The sequence below is a fragment of the Argiope bruennichi genome, chromosome 2, assembly GCF_947563725.1.
Source record: "Argiope bruennichi chromosome 2, qqArgBrue1.1, whole genome shotgun sequence".
Lineage (NCBI taxonomy): Eukaryota > Metazoa > Arthropoda > Arachnida > Araneae > Araneidae > Argiope > Argiope bruennichi.
This window is the reverse complement of record NC_079152.1, coordinates 145,466,072-145,488,829: the sequence shown is the minus strand read 5'-3', so window position 1 is coordinate 145,488,829 and position 22,758 is coordinate 145,466,072. Positions and strand designations below refer to the sequence as shown.

The 22,758-nt window shown below is 26.2% G+C and overlaps 2 protein-coding genes across 2 annotated transcripts; one reads left to right on the top strand and one right to left on the bottom strand.

Annotated features, from left to right (window-relative positions):
• Window positions 1–2,806: 2,806 nt before the first annotated feature.
• LOC129961789 (60S ribosomal protein L32-like) lies at window positions 2,807–5,868 on the bottom strand. Its single transcript, XM_056075359.1, has 4 exons — window positions 5,756–5,868; window positions 5,201–5,298; window positions 3,083–3,235; window positions 2,807–2,997 (listed from the first exon to the last, which is right to left on the bottom strand). Exons 2-4 carry the CDS (start codon window positions 5,291–5,293, stop codon window positions 2,839–2,841), a joined length of 405 nt encoding a protein of 134 aa, XP_055931334.1. The 5' UTR covers window positions 5,294–5,298; window positions 5,756–5,868; the 3' UTR covers window positions 2,807–2,838.
• Window positions 5,869–6,261: 393 nt separating this feature from the next.
• On the top strand, window positions 6,262–21,111 carry LOC129962122 (GPN-loop GTPase 2-like). The gene is made up of 6 exons (XM_056075857.1): window positions 6,262–6,439; window positions 11,062–11,388; window positions 12,420–12,582; window positions 13,445–13,569; window positions 15,815–15,913; window positions 20,714–21,111. Exons 2-6 carry the CDS (start codon window positions 11,068–11,070, stop codon window positions 20,921–20,923), a joined length of 918 nt encoding a protein of 305 aa, XP_055931832.1. The 5' UTR covers window positions 6,262–6,439; window positions 11,062–11,067; the 3' UTR covers window positions 20,924–21,111.
• Window positions 21,112–22,758: the final 1,647 nt, after the last annotated feature.

Sequence of the window (22,758 nt, the reverse complement as noted above, 5' to 3'; positions counted from 1 at the left end):
CAAAAATCACCATATTTGGTGTAAAAATCGTTTACCAAATTTCATCCCACTAGTTCAAAGCTTTTTTGTTTCTTCACGAACAGACAGACATTCTCCAAAAATGTGTTTTTCGAACTCAGGGAGGTCTAAAACTTGGAGATTCGTCAAAATCTCGAGTTCAAATTTTTTGACGATTTCTATACTTTCTCTATTTTACGTCTATGAGAAAGTAAAAATCAATGCATTTTATTAAAAAATAGATCTTGAATATGAAATCCCCTATTTTCATTTTTAGGCACATCTTCTCGTGATTAAATACTTTTTTCCCTCGAAGATATTACAAGCTAATATTCTTCCCCCCAAAATGAATTTTATCCTCTCAGTTGCATGTATTGGTTTTTCGCAACCCCTTCGTATGAAGTGCTGCGTCTGAATCACGCATCGAAATGACTCAATTTTCAAGACATCTTTATCTATTATAAATTTAGAAGCACCTGAAATTATATAGATTTTGCCGCAGAATAATTGAAATAAAAAATAAAATTCCAAAAAAATGTGTTTCTCGATAACATAGTTGTAATATTGAATGCAGAATAATTTAGGAAGTAATTTATTTAATAAATTTAGTGCATACATGGATAAGATCTTTTAGAATAAACTGAAAAGCTATTATACCACATATATTTATCGTAAATATTTCTTTAGTATAATAATTGCAGCCTGTAAATTAGATTGCAAAAATCAAATTTTAATATTAAATAAACTTACCTCATAGTTATACAATTTACTTTTCCCAGAGATTTATAATGAATTCACATAATTTGGCTACAGCAAAGTAACTTCTTAGCATGCATATTACATAAGTGTCTTATTAAATCTAATTTAAACATTAACTAGATTTAGTCAGTTCTCACAGTGAAATAAATTTACCAATTTGTGTCTGAGGAAGTAGCAATTAAAAAAATAAGAATTTTCGAGCTATTATTTATTGAATTCTGAATTAGGGAAAATAACTATTGCCCTATTCATGTATAATATACATTTCCCTAACAACTCCACTTGCAAATAATTGAAAACTCAATGAATTCTACTGATGCGTGTTTACCATAAATAACTTTTTAGAGACAAATACTAATCATGTTTTTGTGTTTGCTCTCAAGTTCACTACTGGTTTCTTCTTTTTGTATTCTAATATTTAATGAGTTGTGAAAATACCAAAAAAGTAAAAGTTGACTGGTCATTGGAGGGGAAAAAAAAAAAAAAAAAGAAATTACGATTACGTAAAGAATGTTTCATTGCATTAAAATTAACCAGAAAATTAGTAGAAATATAATAAAGGCAGTATTTCTAAATTTTTGAAGTACAAGGAAATCCAGTCATTAGGAATCCAATTAATAAACGCAAAAAAAGTTGCATAACAATAAGTGACAATCAAATAATTAAAAGACTGTAGCTATGTTATAAAATATAATTTGAGTACATATAGTGAAATGGTACAATGCAATATAATATTGAGTGCAAGTACCTTTTGATTCAGATACCAGAATTCCACAAAGCTAATAATTTAATTCAAAACAAAGGTTGAAAAAATTAAATTGAGTGAAAACTCATGTTAACTAAATAGCTGAAATTTGGAGTGATAAGACCAATATTTCATTATTTGGTAACAGTGGCACAAAATAGTCAGGACAAAAATTGCTGTCCTGGTTACATTACAACTACCATTAAAAACTCAGTATTATTATCTGGTGTTGCATGACAGTTCTCCATGAACAAAATTAATAGGAATACAAATGCCATTTCTAAACTACTGTCTTTAACATACAGCCTTTTTCCATATAATGAATTTCATGAAGATTTAGCTTCAAGCCATGCTGTCAATGTATGTAAAAAAAGATTTCAAGGAAATCATTTTTCATGTTTAGGAAGAGCCCAGACAACAATTCAATTGAAAATCTATGGAGCAGATTAAAGAAACTTCATAAACAGGAGCAACTTAATAAAACAATAATTCAGCTATGGTATATTGAAATAGCTTATGAGCTAAATACATTGGTGAACTCTATGGGTTGGTGTCACAAGGCCATAATTAAAATGCAAAAGATTACATAAACTATTGTAAGTGAGAATATTTAAATGTCATTTCCTTCTCATCATTACTGTTACAATACAAATATGCATTATAGATTTTACGAAATTACCTTGAAAGTGTTACATAATTTCATAGTATCTCTAAAATTACTGTTAATGAGTCATCAAATCTGAAAATATGCATTTTAAGAACTATTTCCTCTATTGTAATTTAGTTGCAAACAATCCCCCACTCCCCAATCAACAGAGAAATGACTTTTCCACATAGTTGCACTTAAGGATAGCTAGAAAAGCTTCAGGGTCATTCTTGTAAAAATATTCTAATGGTCAAAATTCAGCTTTATACTAATTATCTCCCAATTTTAATTTTTGCAAATATATAACCATAAATTAATTTTTGGTAAAAAAAAAATAATAAACTTGTAATAAAGTCATTAATATATTTCACAGACACTTAAATTAACTTACGGAATATTTTGCATATTGTAATTCACTCATATGCAGTAAAAGCAGCAGCAGAGAGAAGCAGTCAGCAGACAGCTTACTGTACATACAATTACTTGAAGTATATACTTGTTTCATAATTTAATACAAGTATATACTGCATTTCTTTAACTTTAAAATTTTCAACTACATATTCCACTTATGTCAGAAGGCATATTTGATCATGTTTAATTAAAGAATTTTATCAAAACTTTCAAAGAAATTTGCGATATATACAAGTTAACAAACTTAATGACAACATTTTTCACAATTTTTATTTCTAATTTATTCATTCTCTTCAGAACGCAGTCTGGCATTTGCATTTGTTACACGAATTGCCAATTGTTGGGCCCTCTCTACAATTGTCTTTCGTTTCTTAGAAGATACAGCATGTCCAATTTCTGCACAAAATCTTCTGTTCATCATCATAAGCATTTCCAACTCCTGAAATCAAATTAATTTTCAAGAACAAAGAATTTAAAAATATAAGAAGTAAATAACATCACATATCCAACAGAAATATGGTTACCTTAACATTTCGTACAATAACTTTTCTGAAACCATTCGGTAGCACATGTTTTGTCTTTTTGTTGCTTCCATAACCAATGTTGGGCATCAAACACTGACCCTTAAATCGTCGGCGTACTCTGTTATCAATACCACGAGGTTTCCTCCAGTTAGGCTATGCAGAAAAAAGAATACAAAATAATCAATACCAGCTCTTAATAACAATCCTAATATTTGTTCCCAATTATATTCCTATTAGCTAAGAATTAAACATTTTACAAACAGAAAAATGTATCTACAAAATTCCACTTACCTATCCCTATTTTTATGTAATACATTTTTAAATAAAGGTAACTTGCAGCTTGAAAGAACATTTTTTATATAAGGATAAACATGAAATCAAAAGTAAGAATTAAAAAGTATCTTTTCACATTAAAAAAAATTCACATTTTGCCATAATAAATAGACTAGAACAAAAGCCGTCTTTAAGTTAATAGGTAAGAATAATTTATTAAAAACAGTTTTTGTTCTATTTTATTACACATTAATTCCATTTTAAATTTATTACAAATGCCCAAAAGATGAGCTATGATGCCACCAGATCTCTAGCTCTCCAATTGTCAGAGACATAAGGAAGGAGGCAAAGCCGTAGCAGAGCATACCACACTTTCATCTATAATAGGTAACCAGATAATACGCGATTAATTTATTTCCTAACCATAAATACAGAACAAAGTAATCCATCACACACACATATATATACACAAAAATAATTTATGGAACACAAAGTATTGTTATACTTATTGTAGAATAGCAACAGTCAAACAAAAAATCATAATCATTTTAAAATGCTTCATAAAATAGTTTTATCACTGCACTTATTAAACACTTTGTTTAAATAATTAATTCAGTTCAGTTTCTCAGCTGCAGACTTGCTATGTCACCCAAAACTATAATTCAGTTAGAAGAAAATAGGCTTAATTTGTCAGAGATAATTGCTGACTTGTACATAGAAAGCAATATTTCTTTTTGGAAAACTACAAAAATCGTTTTTGTATTATTTAAAATTAAAAAAAAAAGTCCTATAGAATGGTCCTTTATACACGACAGCAAATAGTGTCCAGTCATAACTTCTTGCAATGGAAGAAATTTTTTTCAACATTGTAACCAATTTTTCTGTTTTACCAAATAATACATGTTTAATATCAGTTTCACTTGTGTTCATTTTTTTAAAAATTTACTTTGATTTTAATTTGAAACAAAGTTATGATAAAATTCAAACCCATCCATCAAAACATTCAATCATGTGTCCCAAGATATACCTCCAAAAAAGTTTTTTTTTAAAAACTTTTCTTTCATAGTGTATGCATATTTAACTTGCATATCAATTTATACCAAACTGATTTAATCTTATATCATTTCATCACCTGAATGTCAAACTAAGGAAACAAACTTGTCTCCCAAGACAATTAGTTCTTTTATAATGCTGAATGATGGCATATTTAAACACATGAAATTGATTTGTTACAATTTTTTTGTAATATTGCATCATGGATTAAAGGGTAAAAGTATGATTAATATAAACCAACACCTTTATCACAAATACATTTTTGTATTTTTTAAAAATAAAACTCAAGTAAAATATTCCAATCTGCCATTAAAAACGTTAACAATACAAAAATGTCAGAAGGGAGAGAAAACTAAGAAATCCTAAAGAGTCAATTTTTTCTAGAACTTATTTCTAACTATTTTAAAGTTTATATGGCACAATAGCTGAGGTAAATACGAAAGTATTTACTTCTGACAATATTAATAAAAGAATAATTAACAAAATATTGGAATACATTTATTTTTAAATTCATTAAATCAATAAAGCAGATTGTACTTACAGATCAAACTAAATAACTTCATGATATAAACATAGTTAAATTTCTTTACAGCATCAATTATTTCTATTTTACATGGAGACAATTAATAGTAGATATTGATGTATATTATGAAAAAAGATTAATGTATAAAGAAATGACACGAAATAGAATGATTACGTACAAAGGGCATACATTATAAAAACTAAAATCCGTCAAGATTCGAACACACATTTTAATATCGAATGATTTAGTAATATAAATATTTTTTTTACCTTAAGCTTTCCATATCTGTCAGACTGGTGGCGGACAAACTTCTTTAGTCTCTTCTTCACAATCTTATGTTTTACAAGTGGGCGAGGTGACATGATGCCTATTATATACATAAAATTAATGATAAAATCATGAAGAATCAAAGTATCATTAATTCCATTTTAAAGTATATTACATATATAAGAATAGTTGATTATGCCTGAAACATAATATTGATATGTACATTTCTACATAACAGCACTAAAAATTTCTTTTAAATCAATATTCATAATTATTATAACACTTACTAATAATTGTTACAATATAATTTATACCAACGGAATATTTATACAAAGAAACTAATTAAATGAAATCAGAATCGCAATAAAAATGGAAAAAAGTTATTTTATCATACTAATTAAAGAGGATCAAAAAGGCTTAGTATCAAATGGTAGAAACACGTGTAACAAAAATGCTTCCTCTTTTTAATGCTTTAAGCAAAATAAATAGTTCCTACAATTTCCTTTTAGAAATATTACTACTTTTTAAATATGGAATACAATAAATTGAAAACTTACTTGTATTTTTATAAAACTTAAACTTTACACGTTAACAATCAGCAGAACACCGCGATGAAGAAAATGAACGCCGTGGTCGAGTTGAACTGTAGTCAGAAAGAAGCAGCCATTCATATTTCAAACTGATGGCTTGTAAGATAAATTATACATTTTATATCTAAAAATATTTAAATAAGGCATAAAGAAGAAAATTTTAAAGTTTAGGTATATATTTATTAGAAATGAGCTAAATAAGATCTTCAATTTGTGGATTTTTGTTGAATTTTGATATAATAATTCATCAAAATTGCTTGAAACTTAAATATTTTAAAAAACGAAATGGAGAACTTGAAATTTGATTTACGAATGAATTTTATAATTTAAAAAATTATAATTGAGCTTTCTTTGATTGAATGAAGGAAGATAAAAATAATAAAATTCATTTACTGATCAATAAAAAAATTAATGAAAATTCACAGCACTTGCTATTATCCGTTCTTTTTACGCATGCGCAATTTCAGGCCATCTATTGCGCGCAATAGTATTCCACTGTCTAATTGTCGCATTGTTTACGTTTAAGTTCAAATTGTTCGGTATTACCATCATACAATTTTCTGAATTCACGTTTCGAACATTATTAATCTTTTAAATATCGTTAAATATTAATTGAAATCAAAGTAATAGAAAAATTTCATTTCCTAAAAAGTGAGTTGTCCCTTTTTATTTAACCCTTCGAATACTCTGAAATGAGGAGCATTTTTGATTTTGTTTAGGTATGCTGAATATGAGCAATAATATATATATACAGTGGCTCAAAAAATTGAGAGTACACCTTACTTTTACTTGATAAATCCGACTTTCAATATGAATAACACATTACCGGGTAATGCAAACATGTTTTTATTTTTACACATAACTAATGGTTTAATTTAGAGTAAAAATAACGAAAAATCAAAGAAAAACTTCTAAGTTGAAAACTTTCTAAAGCATTTTAAATAAACATACAGAATTTTGCCTCAAAAAATTGAGAATACACCAATGAAGTTTTTGCAATATCACGCATAGAAACAAAGTGTCACTATTAAGTTGTATGTCTTTTGGCTCTTACAATGGCCTATAAACGTCATGGTACCGATTCGACCAATTTTTTTGGTATCTGAAGATATTTTACCCCTTTCTTTTTGAAACACTTGTTTTAGATTAGTTTTGTTTCTAATTTTGTGTTTTTGAACCACTTTTTCGAGTGTGGCCCACGAATATTCAATGGTATTGATGTCGGTTTACTGTGGTGGTGTGTGTAACTGCTGTTTACAATGAAAAAGGCACCATATTTTGAAGATGCATGTATTCTGTTTGGGGTCGTTGTCCTACTGGGAAAAGAAATTTCCATTTAAACTCAAATTTTTAGCACTTTCCTTTAGATTTCTGTGAAGTATATCCAAGTAAACCATCTCGTTTATAATGTCATCTGTAAAAATTAAAGTTCCTACCCGGGATGAAGCCATTTAACCTCAAATCATGACAGAGTCACCATCATGTTTAACTGTAGGATGTAAATTTTTTGGATCCAAAGCAGTATTAGTTTTTCTCCATATAGTGTGATGGCTGTCACTGCCAAAAATGTTGAGTTTTCTTTCATTACTAAATATAGCTTTCTTCCAAAGGTTATTGGTCTTCAATTGGTGAGTTTTTGCAAACTTCAAATGTTTTTTCAGAATTTGCAAACTGATGAACAGTTCCTCTCTAACAATGCTTTTTTCCAATGCTAACAATGACTTTTATATTCAGCTTGTCTAATGGCATTTCACACAGTTTAAGCACTTATGCTTCTGCCCTATGATTTGAAAAGTTTCTGCAAAAAGTTGGATGTACCATATGGTCGCAGCAATCTAAAGGAAAGTGTTAAAAATTTGGGCTTAGATAGAAATTCCATTTTCCAGTAGGACAACAACCCCAACCAGAAAACATGTAACGTCAAAATATGGTGTCTTTTTCATTGTAAACAGCAGTTGCACACACCACTACAGTACCCCGACATCAATCCCATTGAATATTCATGGGCCACACTCGAAAAAATGGTTCAAAAACACAAAATTAGAAACAAAACTAATTTAAAACAAGTGTTTCAAAAAGAAAGGGGTAAAATATCTTCAGATACCACCAAAAATTGGTCGAATCGGTACCATGACGTTTATAGGCCATTGTAAGAGCCAAAAGACATACAACTTAATAGTGACACTTTGTTCCTATGCGAGATATTGCAAAACTTCATTGGTGTATTCTCAATTTTTTGAGGCAAAATTCTGTGTATGTTTATTTAAAATGCTTCAGAAAGTTTTCAATTTAGAAGTTTTTCGTTGATTTTTCGTTATTTTTACTCTAAATTAAACCATTTGTTATGTGTAAAAGTAAAAACATGTTTGCACTTCCTGGTAATATGTTATTCATATTGAAAGTTGGATTTATCAAGTAAAAGTAAGGTGTACTCTCAATTTTTTGAGCCACTGTTTATATATATATAATAATTTTTAATAATAGAAAAACTTTTTTAAACATTATTTAATTACTTTCTTATGTACCAAGTATAGATATAGTATTGTAATTTCTTTTTTTGAAATATTCTCTTGGAAATTTATAGTCCATTTAAATAGACCTTTTATTGTACTAAATTTTCTCTTCATAAACAAACAAGTAAACAAAAAAATGTCCATGGTAAGATATAAACATACCTCATCTTCAGAACATGCATGAAAAAATCAAGCAATTGGCTATTAAAAGATGCAAAAAAGTTAATGGTGTAAATTTTTATGAAACTCCCAAGGGGCCACTAATACCTACTGCATAATGATTATTGTCGATTTAACGCCTCTTTAACATGCTTGAAAACTAGATTAAAGATCAGTAGTTTGAAATTTAAGGATTTTCAAAATCAGCTTCTTAAAAACATTTATGTTTGTATAATAAGGTATAAACATTAAATATATCATAAATTAAATTTGTATAAATATAAAGCTCGAATTCTATTGAGTTTTCAGATCTTTTCTGTAAAAAGAATATTCAAAAAGATCACTTGGACAAGGCATTTTAGGCTAAATATCTTATAATTTTATTAGTTAATTCTTTTTTTATACTAAATTGAATGAGAATGATTTATAAAATAATTGTGGATTCTAATGAGACCAGAGTTTTAGTATTCTGGATTCAAAATGTTTTTATGCGAGTAAGTTTTATTGAATAGTAAGAAAATGCCCACCTCTTTTTGTTTAGATTGAATGGTAAGAAAATGCCTTTGGAAGAAATTTAAAAAATTAACTTATACTTTGAGGGGAAAAAATTCTTGTGGGCTTTACTAATGAAATCACCCATTTGTAAACAATCCTGAGTTAGTGAGTTGCATGAATGATTGTCTGGCTGCAAATAAAATCTTTTTGATTTAGAAATGTTTCATGAGATTTAGTACCTAAATATTTTCTTTAAATAATTATGACTGACGTTTTCTTGCTAAATTAACAAGAATAAACATTCTGATTATCAAAATTATTGAAATTTAATAATGACTGACAATGCTTTTATCTTTTTATACAAATATTTTTTTTCTTCTTTTTTCTGCATATGATTAATTGGATGGGTGGAGGAAAACTGGTTTATTTCTTTTAATTTAATTTCTTAATTGGTGTATTTATTTTGTTCTATTTAATTTCTTAATTGATGTATTTATTTTGTTCTATTTAATTTCTTAATTGATGTATTTATTTTGTTCTATCTGCTTATTTCATGGAAGTGAATAATCCTTGCAATGTATTATTTTGTGTGTTATGCTTAAATATAAAATGTAATGGTAATTGAATCAAAATAACCAACCAACATTTCTAAATGTTTTGGTAGTTGGATCATTAGCTTTTTATCTATAAATTATTTTGCAAAGATTATCATAGTTTTTATGCATAATGTCATATTGTAGAGTGTTTTTTTATATGCAAAGTGGGGAAAATATTTTAATATATAGTACAAAGTAATATTTTAATATGCAGTACAAATATAAAATGTAATTTTTGATAGTTGGATTATTAGCATTTTATTTTGGAGCAATGCTGATATTTTTTATGTATTATATCATATTGTAGTCTGTTCATTTATGTACAAAGCGTGGGAAGTATTTTAATACACAATTTAAGATTTTTTTATCATTTAAAATTATCAAGATAAATTTTAAATATATTTAAAAAATATTTTGTATCTGTGCTTGTTTTCACAGTAATAGAGTTACTTACATTTTTTTTATGCATATTGTTCTAATGCTATACCTATAAAACTATTTTGATTTTAATCTCCATATTAACATTAATTTATTTATTTTGCTTGGATTATTTTGCATTCTTTGTCTTATTTAGTTGCCCCATTTATTGTATATATTGATAGATAAATGAGAAAAAAAATTAACATTATAAGTGTCAAGAAACTGTACAGATCTTATCTTTCAGTTACAATAAAATATGTGACAATATTAAAATGATTGCTTTTTTAAGATGAAAATTTTTATATAAAATCTAGGTATGCAAAATAAAAGAATAGATAACCTCTTAGTGAAGAGGAAATGTAATTTTTAGTAAATCTAAACAGGATTGTTCCTTTCACATTGTTTCTTGAGGATTATTAAATAACCCTGCATGAACTCCAAAAATAAGAAGATGAAAATAACATGCAAATCAAGAAAGTATGTGGAAGGAAACAGATAAAGGATTACAGACTTCCCTAAAATGTGCACCGCGATGTTTATTTATATTACAAAACTTTGTTGACCATACATGGTGAAATTTTAAAATTCTGTGGTGCTTTCTGAAATTATATGTTATTACACAAAGAAAGTCATATAGAATTATATGTTCCAGTTTCAAATATTCTAAAGAATTTCCAATATTATTTATTTAATTATGACCTATAGATTGAAAAACAATACCAATAGACCTTGTTTACTGCAGTTTCTACAAATGACATTATGAGACATGAATGTATTGTTCTAAAAAGCAGGATTCATTTATTTTGAAAAATTCTTATTTAGAATCATCGTTGCAGTTCAGAGAAATTCTATAGTATTTAAAAAACATTTTTTTTTTTTTTTTTTGGCAAAGAAACATTTTTGTCAAAATCTCTATTTTTAGAGGATGTGATCTTCCAGTCTGTAAATACAGATTTTAATAAAAATAAAAACAAATTAATTCCTCATAATTTATTGATTAACACTTTTCACAACATTTTGTATGTTTATATAGGTCATTTGAGTTTTCAATATATTTTATTTACACTTAATATTTTTATTGCATTTGTAGATTGCAATGATTTATGGTCAACTTGTCATTGGACCTCCAGGGTCTGGAAAAACTGCGTACTGTGAAGCCATGTATCGAGAGCTGTGTAAACTTGGTAGAAGAACAGCCATTGTAAATCTTGATCCTGCTAATGAAGATCTGCCATATAAACCAAATGTGGATATTTCACATCTCATTACTGTTGCAGATGTTATGGAAAATATTAAACTTGGTCCAAATGGTGGACTTATTTACTGTATGGAATTTTTAGAGAAAAAAATAGATTGGCTGTTGGATGAATTAGGGAAATTTGCAGATTGTTATTTATTGTTTGATTGTCCAGGACAGGTAATTACAGTTTGTATTGACATAAGGAAAATATTATTTTGTTTGTATGCTATATTGTTCTCATTCAGGATCTAAAATCTAAACTATTAATGTAATATAATTAACATTCATTGACCTTGTGCAATATAATAAATGATAATATTATATCTTAATATCTTAGTTTTTAAAAATTAAAATCAAATATATTTTATGTGTCTTTTGTATAGATGAAACATTTTTATTATATTGAGATAAGTATGTGGAATTTTATGAAACAGTTTTTTATCAAACAAGTTTATGTTTAAAACAAGTCCCTATCCCCCCTTCATTATTTAGGAATGTGATTTTTCACTACTTCTGCTTTTTTATTTTTTTTTTATTTCTCCTCTTTTTCAGCCTTTTAAGAAACATGCAGTTAAATTGTACATATAAGGTTCATTTCAGTAAAGAGCTACTATCAAAGGAAACTGCAATGAAAGGATCTTGTAAAGCTGCCAAATTGCAGAGAAACATTCATCTTTTAAGAAAAATATCAGTTTCCTGGTCTTAAAAATTTCTTCCACATCTGAATCCTGTACATAAGGATTATGCATGTATTACCAATGTGACTGATGCTGAAAAGCAACCTATGTAATTGCTATTGAGTCATGCCAACGAAAGACCTTTAAAAAAAGAAAGGGAAAAGCCAGTCATATGTCTTTGATACCACAAGAGTCTACTGACTATTAAAGGAATATTTGTTAAAATATGCTTTGAGATATGTTTATAGTAAATCACTGGATTTCCCCTTATATTTGTTGTCCTATATATATTCAAATTACAATTTACTTCTCTCATGAATTCTGCCTTTTAGAAAATCATGTTACTGATTTCTTAGCTTTATAAATATTTTGAAATAAATATAAAAGTCAGTTAGGATGTAGTTTTGATTTTTTTTTCTGTACATCCACTATTTAATTCATACTTTTAGCATGTTTTTTCTTTGTGTGTTGTATTAAATTAAAGCAACGAATAATTATTTTTCAATTATAATCAATCCTTTTTTTTTCTAGGTGGAATTATACACACATCATCAATCTATTCAAAAGATTGTATCAAGATTAAATAAATCGGGATATATGCTATCTGCGGTACATTTAGTTGATTCTCATTATTGTTGTGATCCTGCCAAGTTTATGGCAGTCCTCCTTACTTCACTTTCTACTATGCTGCATTGTAAGAAAGATTTCTTTTATTTATGTTATATAAAGTTTTATCAGTAATTAATATATTTTAGTTGAACTGATAATTACAAACATGTGAGGGATAGATTTAATTAATAAAATTTTAATATTGGATATAATTTCTTAAACTATGAAAGTATGATACACTAAAATTTCCAGGTTGCACCCAATTTATTTCGTATTGCTTACAGATGTGGTTTTATTAATTCTTATAATGATACTTCCTTCAGATCATTAAAAAAAAGTATATATTTCATTATATGTATATATACGATGTATGTATACTTCAAATATCATATTACAATGCGGCATAGCTATTTTTGTCCAGAAATCAATGAAAATTGGAAGGAAATGTATTTTTTATTTAGGAATTGTACATCTTAATTTGAATATTTTAAATTTCTATATTGTATAAAAACTAAATCAAGTAATTAATGAATCATAAATCACTAATAGACTTAATAGGTGATTTATGATTCATAACACTGATTACTTGACACTTTTTGATGAAATCTTATCTTCATGGTCATTACTATTTACCATATCTCTTATTGAGTCCAAATTTAATATTAAATTAACAGTGAAAATTAATATATTTTGGTAGTTTTGTTAGTTGGTAATATTTATATAGCCAATCCTGAAAATCTTTAGTTAATATAATTTAGGTAGATTAATGTCCCATTTGAAAAACTATTTTGATAGACTTTATAATTTTGAATTGTGCTCAGAGAATGACCTAAACTGTTGATGCTGATTTGACTATTAATAAAGTTTAAATAATTTTGCTTATTGTTTCTCTTATCTTGAACATATTTTTGAAACTTAACAGAATGTATTATCATCATTATTTACAGTGGAAATGCCTCATATTAATGTATTGTCCAAAATAGACCTTTTAAGGCAGCATGGAAAATTGCATTTTAACCTCGACTTTTACACTGATGTTTTAGATTTGGGACAACTAGTTGACTTACTGTCAGTGAGTATAAAGTTTTGATTTAAAAGAATCATGCATTTTCTAATGAATATGAAACACATGGGCATTAATATAAAGGAATTGAAATACCAGAAATGTTTACTATTTTGCTGCCAATCAAATTTTCAATATTTTTTCAAAATGCTAGAAATAATACTATAATAGAATATGAGAAAAATGTTCTTGTTCAGATATGCATAGATATATTGTTATTATTTTTCATTAATTAATTTTCATTTCATTCATAATATTTCAATAAGAAGTTACTATAATTATATTTTGATGGTTTCAAAACTTCATTAATTACTAATTTTTGTATTTCACACATGACACATATTTGCAGATTTTAACATTTTTTAAATTGAATTATATCATTTTTCATATCTATATTGGGAATTTTAAAGATTACTCTTCTGAGAACTGTTAGACTATTTAATAAGAAGTCACTTTATCATTGTAATTATGTTTTGGTAGTTCCAAATCTTTATTAAGTACTAAATTTATTTTAAGAAATTTAAAGGTTGTCCTGAAAATTCAGGTCTGTCTACTGCAGTTTGGCAATTTTACCTTATAAAATATTTTATATTATATTCTGATTTATATATATTATTTCCTTCAATCAAGAATTCTCTTTTTGATGTTACACATGCACTTGATGTTCCTAGATACTTCCCAAAAAATTGATATTTTTATATGCCTTTGCTTTAATCATAATTTTACACATTCTATTATATATTTTTTTTTTACTCATTCATTTTTTATAATATTTTTTACAACTCTTATAGACACATTATTTATTGTATGTCTTTATATATAGGTGGTTCTCTATTTAACATATTCTTAATTACTATGTGGTTTTATCTTATTTTTTGTGGGTATCATGCAGTGTGTATCACTAACTTAGTATCTTTAATTTCCAAATTTATATTCTTGAAATAATCACTGTATCTAATTTTATGTTACATTACTAATGAAGCTCTCTCCTCTCTGTCTGTCTCTTTCTCTCTCTCTCTCTCAAAAAAAAAAAAAAAAACGTTTTTTTTAGATTTTTTTTTAAAACTACGTTAATAAATTTAGGATTGTAATTTATTAATAATTCATATCTGCTTAGTCACATATTTCAAAATTGTTTTAAATTTTTACTGATATAAATGATATTAGGGGAAGTGAACTGCGGGCTCTTTTGGGAAGTTTGTTGTAGTATTTTTGAAGTTAGCTTATATTGTTTTTATACTGGTTCCAATAAAAAAATCATAACTGAAAAAAAATCAACAATAGAATTGCAAAATTATAAAATCTTTGATTAGTTTCTGATTCTTCTGAATTGCTGTAAATTGCATTCTTGCTTTATTTACAGATATTTCAATTTCTTACATCCAATCCTTGTTTTGTTAAATTTTAGCCTAACGCTTTTCATGTTTTAATAGTTATTCTGTGATTTTCTTTCACTCAGACTTTTTTAAGCTTGCTGATTTTTCCAAAATGTTGTTTGTTTCTTTTTGCTTGCAAAAACAGTCATTTTCTTCAGTGTTAAGGATTTTATATATTAGTTATTCTTTTATCTCTTTCTTATTATTCAAACATGATACATTTCAGTAGAAATGCAGATTTCAACAATTTCAGAATCAAATTTTTGAAATTGTTTAATTTTCTTTTTTGTTATAATTCTACAAAATTCTTAATATCCCAAATATATAAGGAGTATAAATTTATTAATTTTGTTGTTTAGTTAGCCATGCTTATTTTATTTCTTCATGTTTATGTTTGGCATCATTCATTATTTTATGAAATTACCTTTTTTTTTTGTTGCAAGCCTGTGTCATATCTAAAAATTATATATGTATTTAATTGCTCATTCACTTGCTTTTGCTTCACAAACAAACTTTTTCATTAATAAGGACTATCCAGGCAATTGATGCAGTTGCATTGTGTTTTATATACAGATATAATTTAATTTAAATAATGATATATAATTTGTTTTTAATGAAAATTTTAATATTGATTATATTATATTTTTAGTTTTTACTTTCAGTATTTAATCTTTAACATTTTATATTATTATAATGGTGAAACTTCAAATAATAGACAAAATAAATTGCTTACAATTTCCATTTTTTATTTTGATTCCTATAAACAATTTCTATTAAATAACTTAAAATATGTTTATTGAAATTCCTGATGATCATGATATTTATATATGATTTAACAAATAATTAATCTTGATGAAGGTTATTCTATCTTTTTTTAGGATGATCCTTTCTTAGTAAAGTATAAAAAATTAAATGAAGCTTTAAAGGAGCTGATTGAAAATTACAGTTTAGTTTCATTTCATCTCCTGAATGTAAAGGTAAGTGTTTATCTTATGTGACCTTGGTTGCAAGAAACAAAACCTCTGCTTTTAAATTAACCAGATTAATTTATATCACCATCATTTTTGTGTTGAATAATTTGGCTTTTTGCTTGCAAGTAAATATGAATGTTTTATATGAATAACAATGCAATTGCTATAGATTCAAAAATTAACTCATATTTATTGAAAATTAAGTTTTCTAAGTAAACAGGAATGATTCTGTCTCAGATTTATTACTTTTAAAAATCTGGAAATTTTTCAGTTTTTTTTTACTCTGAAATTTATATAGTTTTTTTCAAATTTTGTGTGGTTAGGTCTAAGACTTTGTTATGATCACCAAATTAAAATTTCTATCAAATGATAACTTGCCGAATGTGACAGTCCAGGCAGTTTCAACTGTAAGCGTAAAAATAAAAATTTTAGTGAAATTTCTTTTCTACTTTTTTTTATCATTGTGAAAGTTGTTAGCTGTTTCGTAATCATGAAAACAAAGCATGATTCTCTGGTACAAATGTTATATCATCCTGATAATTCAGTTTTTATTGAAGTTTTGAGGATAAGTATATTTATGACAAATATATTTATTAAATTTGTTAGGAATGTTTGCACAATCATATTAATAGGAAAAGAAATTAAAATCCATTTCCAAAGAGACATGCATTAAATGAACAGATTATGTACTAAAAACAAATATATCTAAAGTAATATCTGTAGAGCAGAATTTAAACTTTTAAATAGTTTGAATCCTGCTCTATGTTGTGATTCAACAATTTTTATTGCTTTAATTAAATCGTCAGATAAATAGTTAAATGTAATTTTAATTGATACAATGTTGTTAAACTAAGGATCAAAAACTGACAAATAGTTGTTTAATTACCTTAAACAAAAGTTGAAAATACTGATACCATGAACTTTCAGATTGAAATATTCTAATTAAATGAGAATGCAAAAATGAATTACCTAGTCTTACTAGGTAATTCATTTACAAGTTAAATCCATTTTACTTTCCTTCATGGACCTTTTTTTTGAAAACACATTTAATTATTTGAATAATTTTAGAAATAAAATGTTGAATATCTTTCAGAATGGATAATCTGTATGCTATGTAGTTCATAAAATATTATCTATTTTCTGTAAATAAAATTGCATGTGAAATGCTGGGTTTAGAAATTTCTATAAAACCCTATTGGTCAACATTTTCTGGAAAAATTATTTAAGTCTTTTATCAATAGGATGTTCCTTATTTTCCTGGAACCTTTCTCATACTGTTTCACTTCAGTGCTTGTCATTGTAAATACTTTAAACATATTTTATATCCTACTGGTTAATTTAGATACTACTGCTTAAGTGAGAAACCAGTGTTTTGATCAAACTGAATTTTTAGATATTAGATTAAAAAAAATGCAAACATAGTAGTTCTCAGAATTGCATGCCCATTAAAAAAGTAACCAAAATTTAGCAATTGTTTTTAAAAATGTTGAGAAAATAAAATGTTGACAAATATTTTGAAATAATGTTGAGAATAATTATTTTCGAAATTGCATTTTTTTCTATGTTGATTGAAATTGCTTGAAAATATGTACATTGCAAAGGTATGACAAATTATACTCATTAATTAAATATTTGGTAGTTTTCTTAATTTTTTTTCAAAATTATTTTCTCTCTGTCATTAAATTGTTTTAAAATATGTATGTATATATTTGTATCACATTGGATTTTGACTTGTTGAATATTATCTGGAAGTTTTTACTTCACACTCATTTTCAGGATTTTTTTTTTTTTTTTATATGGGGTTGCAGTTTGCCTTGAATGATATAACAACATAAGTTTTATAAGAATGAGCCTGATATTTTTTATGCTAAATAAATGGCTAGATAATTTAACTGATTAAAAAAAATCTTAAAATGTATTTTCAAGTGTTTGATCTTATAATAATAATTAAATTGTGACATATTAGAACTAACTGAAAATCAAAGAATTAATTGGTTTCTTAAATTGAATGAGATAATGTTTTTTTATGTTACATTAATTTTTATAATCCTCATATGGGTTTATATGGTTATATGAGTTTACTAATGGGGATATTCTTTAGATAAATTTTGAAAATTGGTTAATAATTTTAAAAATTGGTTAGCATATTTGATATCAGAAATGAGAAAAATAAGCATAAAAAGAACTTATACAACTTGATGTCATTTCTATTGATGCATGTCTTAATTACATAATTTTTCTGAATAATCCACATTTAATGGAATTTTGTGACCCATTTATCTCTCTCTATTTTTTTTATTGTTTTGAAACTAAGAAAATATTATTTTTGAAATTATGAGAAAGTTTATAGTGAATTTGAAATAGATCATAATACATTCTGCAAAGGCTGTCAAATAGGAGACTTTTTAATGGTTTTGTTGTTTTCCTCCCTTATTTAAAAACAATTGATTTTATTTATTACACAGAAGATAAATTTAACCACAAAATTGGACATGTGTACTTTTTTTCCTTGAAAATATTCTATATACAGAGGATGTTATCACATTTTAATCTAAATTATTTAAATGATCTTTCCAAGTAATAGTCTTCTCCTTGGAAAGTTAAATCCTTTATAACATGAAATTCTTCGAAAATTTCTCTAAATCTCATACGGCAAATACCATTTATCAGAAATTAATTTTACACCTAGAAAATGTTTATCTATTTTAGTAATAATATCTCAGATTAACTAAGGAAAGCTGTAGTAGGAAACCTCAAACACCTTGGCAAACTGTTTAAGAAATATTTAAAAAAAAAAATCAACAAAAAACCCTTGTGATATACAGTTTAGTTGTTAATATTTAGTAATATTAAAAATCAAGAATAAAAGCCTGGGATTCTATGAATTATAAAATTTGGCTTTGTCTCATTCTGTGTGGTGTGATTCTCTCTCTTTCATTAATTTTTATTTCTTAGTAGTGGGATGCTCTGTTTACATAACATTCATAAACAGTTAAATTAAAATCAATAATTAAAATTTGATTAAAAATGATTATCCTCTAACAAAAAGAAAATGCATTATTAATTAAAAAATAAAACCCCTCTTGCTAAATAAAAGAAAGGAAGTAATAAATTTCAACTGTTCCATGAAGTGAGAATATAAGGAAAATTACAGTCCTCAACTCATTGATCTTTGCTGCAATTCAATATAAAAAAATGTTAATAAAGTTTATGATCCCATGACTAATTAATTTTCATTCTCACTCATAAAAAAAATTTGCTTTAAGTTGCTAGATGCCAAAATAATGTTACAGAACTCAGTGGGAAATTATATATACTGGCAATTTTATTTCCATCTTTATTGAAGGATTAAGAAATTAGTTAATACATTACTTGGCATTGTTATATTTGAACAAAATTTTATGTTTTAAACTTTGTTATTCCTGTTCTTACTGTAGAAATCAATTCTGTATGCATTGATTGATATTTCAGATAGACCTTGTGAATGTTACAGTGTCTACTTTGTTTAATTGAATGCTTTGCAAGAATTGAAGTCATTAAGCTATCAGAATTATTCTTTGCTTTTTAACTTTGTATAATTTTATTACTCATTTCTTTCTGGAAGTTCCCTTATTTTATTTTGTCGAGTACAATCTCATGCGGGAATAAGAAAAATTACAAAGTCAGCATTAAATTTGTATAATATGCCCATCTGTGCACATACCTGAAGTACACATTAAGGACATTTTTTTAGACCCTTGAACTGCAATTTAATTTCATCAGCTTTGCTCAGACAGAGAATTTAATTTTAAAGGGAGAGATTATTGATATATAGAAACTTACAGGTTTTTCATAAAAATAACTTTTGCATGAATAAAAACGTGTAAATTAATAAAACTTTTTAAAAAGCATCCGCTCAGTAATGTTTGTTGAGTGAAGCTCATTGTTGTCAATTTGCTTAAGGAAATTTATGGTGAGCTGGACTCGTTATTTCAGTTCAAGGAGTTAAGTTGGCTAATGCAGTAGCATCTTGAAACACACAAAAAAAGTTGCATTCTTTATTTAAGCCTGTAATAGAAAATTGGTCTTCATTGAGAAATATCAAAAGTTGAATATATTTTGACATTGGCCATAACAAATTAATCATCAGCATTCATTAATGAGAGAACAGGCTCATATGTGCCCACACTTTGATTGCTCCCTGTTTGTTTTCCACATTCCTGTAAAATGTCCATTTTTAAACATACAATGATTACATTATTTTCAAACAATTTCAATTATTTTTTTAACATTAGCTGAAATCCCACATAATCAATATTTTCCATTTGGAATTTATAGAATTATATTCTTCAATTCAGTGATACCTTTGTACTTTTACAATGCTTTACTTTTTAGATATTAATTAAACTTCCATTACTGCATTATTTTGTCTTTTAACTGCTCCTAGTCATCAATACAAACGTATTATATATGAATACAACTATATTTATTGACAAATTAATCGAACCTTTCTTCTCTCCAATGTATAAAGCCTCAAAGTTTTGATAAATTTCTATGTTTTAGGTTTTCCTGAATTAAAAAAAAATGAATTAATTCTATTGGTAAACATAAAATCCTGACAATAAAATGAACTAGACTAGTAAAATTTTAAATTTAAAATTGAAGACCTGAATCAATAATTAGATAAAATCTTCAATGAATTTATGCATGTTGTATAAATTCTTATGTGAAATAATGTTTGTTATTTTAGTGAAGTTTTTTATTTTCTTGGTTTTTGATGTTTACAATTGTATAAGATGCATTTAAAAATTTTTTTTTTATTATCAGGATGACAGAAGTATTAGGAAAGTTCTCAAAGCAGCTGATATGGCAAATGGTTATGTATTTGGTGTGAATGAAGAAAACAGAGACATTAAGAATATGCTTTCCTGTGCTATGAATGCTGATTTTGAGTATGCCAGAATTTCGGACATTGCAGAGAAATATCTATCAAGGGATACAAAAAGTAGTCAAGGTTATGCATCTCATGGGAGATAATATTTTTATTCACAACTCCTATTTTTTTCCCTACAAAGAGATAAAAAGCTATAAGATTTTAAAAACTTAATAATTTCTCCCAAAGCAGTAATATGGTTTATAGATATGACCATATTTTGTAAATATTATTTTGTATATAATTTCATTTCCTGTATTATCGCTATTAATAATAAATATGAATGAATGTATTTCTGAATGTGTCATGGCACTCTACAGACCGACTGGAGTACCAAATGTACCCATAGAAAAGATAGAAATGTGCACCTCTAAGCGATTTTTTTTTTTGTGTGTGTGTGTGAATTTTTAATTCATGCAAGTTTTTTCTGATTTTTTTCTTTTTTGCTTAATTTTCAACAATAGGTTATGTCGTTACAATGAAATTCAAACCATTTTCACTTTTATCATCAAATGTTTTATTGAAAGCTTTTTTTTCCTTATTGAAAGATAGGAATAAGGACTCTGTTGAATATTTGTGTAGTTTACAAGCTTAATATTACCATATTGCAAAATGAAGCAGATGAACTGGACATTAGGTTTTTAATTTCAATTACAAAGATTCATATATCCAATGGATAGAACATAAGCAAAACTGTTAAAATGATAATACCTTAATGTCTGATAATTTAGTGTTGACATGGGCATGAAATTATATTTGAACAGTTTAACTGAAAGTAAATTTAACCAGTAATCCTGGTTGCCCTTTAATAAATATTAATATTAAATATGGTTGATATTTAATAAATATTAAAATTTTAAGTGAAGCATTTTTTTAAAAATATGTTTTGTTTAACAAAAGGCATATGTTATTTTAATGTTTAGAAGGTTATATTGATAGCCATATCTATAGATTTTTTTCATAATTATTTTGGGGGAGATTTTTTTTAATCGTAAATTTTTTCCAATTTTCCACTGCAAAATTAAAATATTTTTGAAAAAAAAAAAAGAAGATATGTTATTTATTTTTTTAAATATTGAGAAAATATCTTAAACATTAAAAGTGTCAATGAAAAAAAATTTCAGAAATATAAGAAAACTAATAGCTTTTAAGCCATTTTTATTGTCATCTGAAAATGCATTGAAATTTGTATAATAGTTTTAATATTAAATTTTACATTTTTTAATTTAGGTTGTTTTAATTTAATATTGGCTGTAATTTTGACAGAATTCTGTATTATTTTGTATGCGTTTTAGTGGGCAATCTATCTTGTTTTAGATGCAGTGATAAAAAACTAACAAGTACAGAATATTTTCTGTAAGATATATCTGTGATCAGCTTTTTGAATTTATTTAAAATATCACAATGATTAATTATTTACAGTTTTTTTCAAGTGTTAATTTTTGAATATAATTCTCCTAAATTTGAATTTATAATTTAAGTGCCTTAAAATTATATAATTAAGTTATCATTCATTTGCATTCACTATTTAGATTATAAGATTGCACTGTGAATCCTGCTGTTTAGTAAGAAATTTATTTAGAATAATATAGACTTAACAATGAATAATTATTAAAAACATAAGTGAAGATTACAGATCTACTTTTGTTTATGCAGTAACATTAGATAAAGTGACATATTTGTCGGAACAAGATCTTGTCTCAGTATTGATGCATGCACGCTATCATAAGAGTGCATGCATGCTACTGATAAAGAGTTTTGATCTAGGGAGAAAATATTTAAAGAAAGGAGGAAATGAGCATTGGATTCCACATAGGGCAATTTTTATTTGGAAAGAAAACTTTTATAGCAAGATTCAATTCACTTATTCAAAAATTTCAACTTAATCACTTACATCAACATTGTTCCATACATATATCTACAGAGAATTTTTTTTTCT

Excerpts from the sequence above, each read along its gene's own strand:
- LOC129961789 (XM_056075359.1), bottom strand. The coding sequence starts at position 5,293 with ATGTCACCTCGCCCACTTGTAAAACATAAGATTGTGAAGAAGAGACTA. Across the intron at positions 3,236-5,200 it reads ACAGATATGGAAAGCTTAAG|CCTAACTGGAGGAAACCTCG; the intron begins GTAAAAAAAATA and ends TTTTCTGCATAG. Across the intron at positions 2,998-3,082 it reads TTATTGTACGAAATGTTAAG|GAGTTGGAAATGCTTATGAT; the intron begins GTAACCATATTT and ends ATTTGATTTCAG.
- LOC129962122 (XM_056075857.1), top strand. The coding sequence starts at position 11,068 with ATGATTTATGGTCAACTTGTCATTGGACCTCCAGGGTCTGGAAAAACT. Across the intron at positions 11,389-12,419 it reads TGTTTGATTGTCCAGGACAG|GTGGAATTATACACACATCA; the intron begins GTAATTACAGTT and ends TTTTTTTTCTAG. Across the intron at positions 13,570-15,814 it reads AACTAGTTGACTTACTGTCA|GATGATCCTTTCTTAGTAAA; the intron begins GTGAGTATAAAG and ends ATCTTTTTTTAG.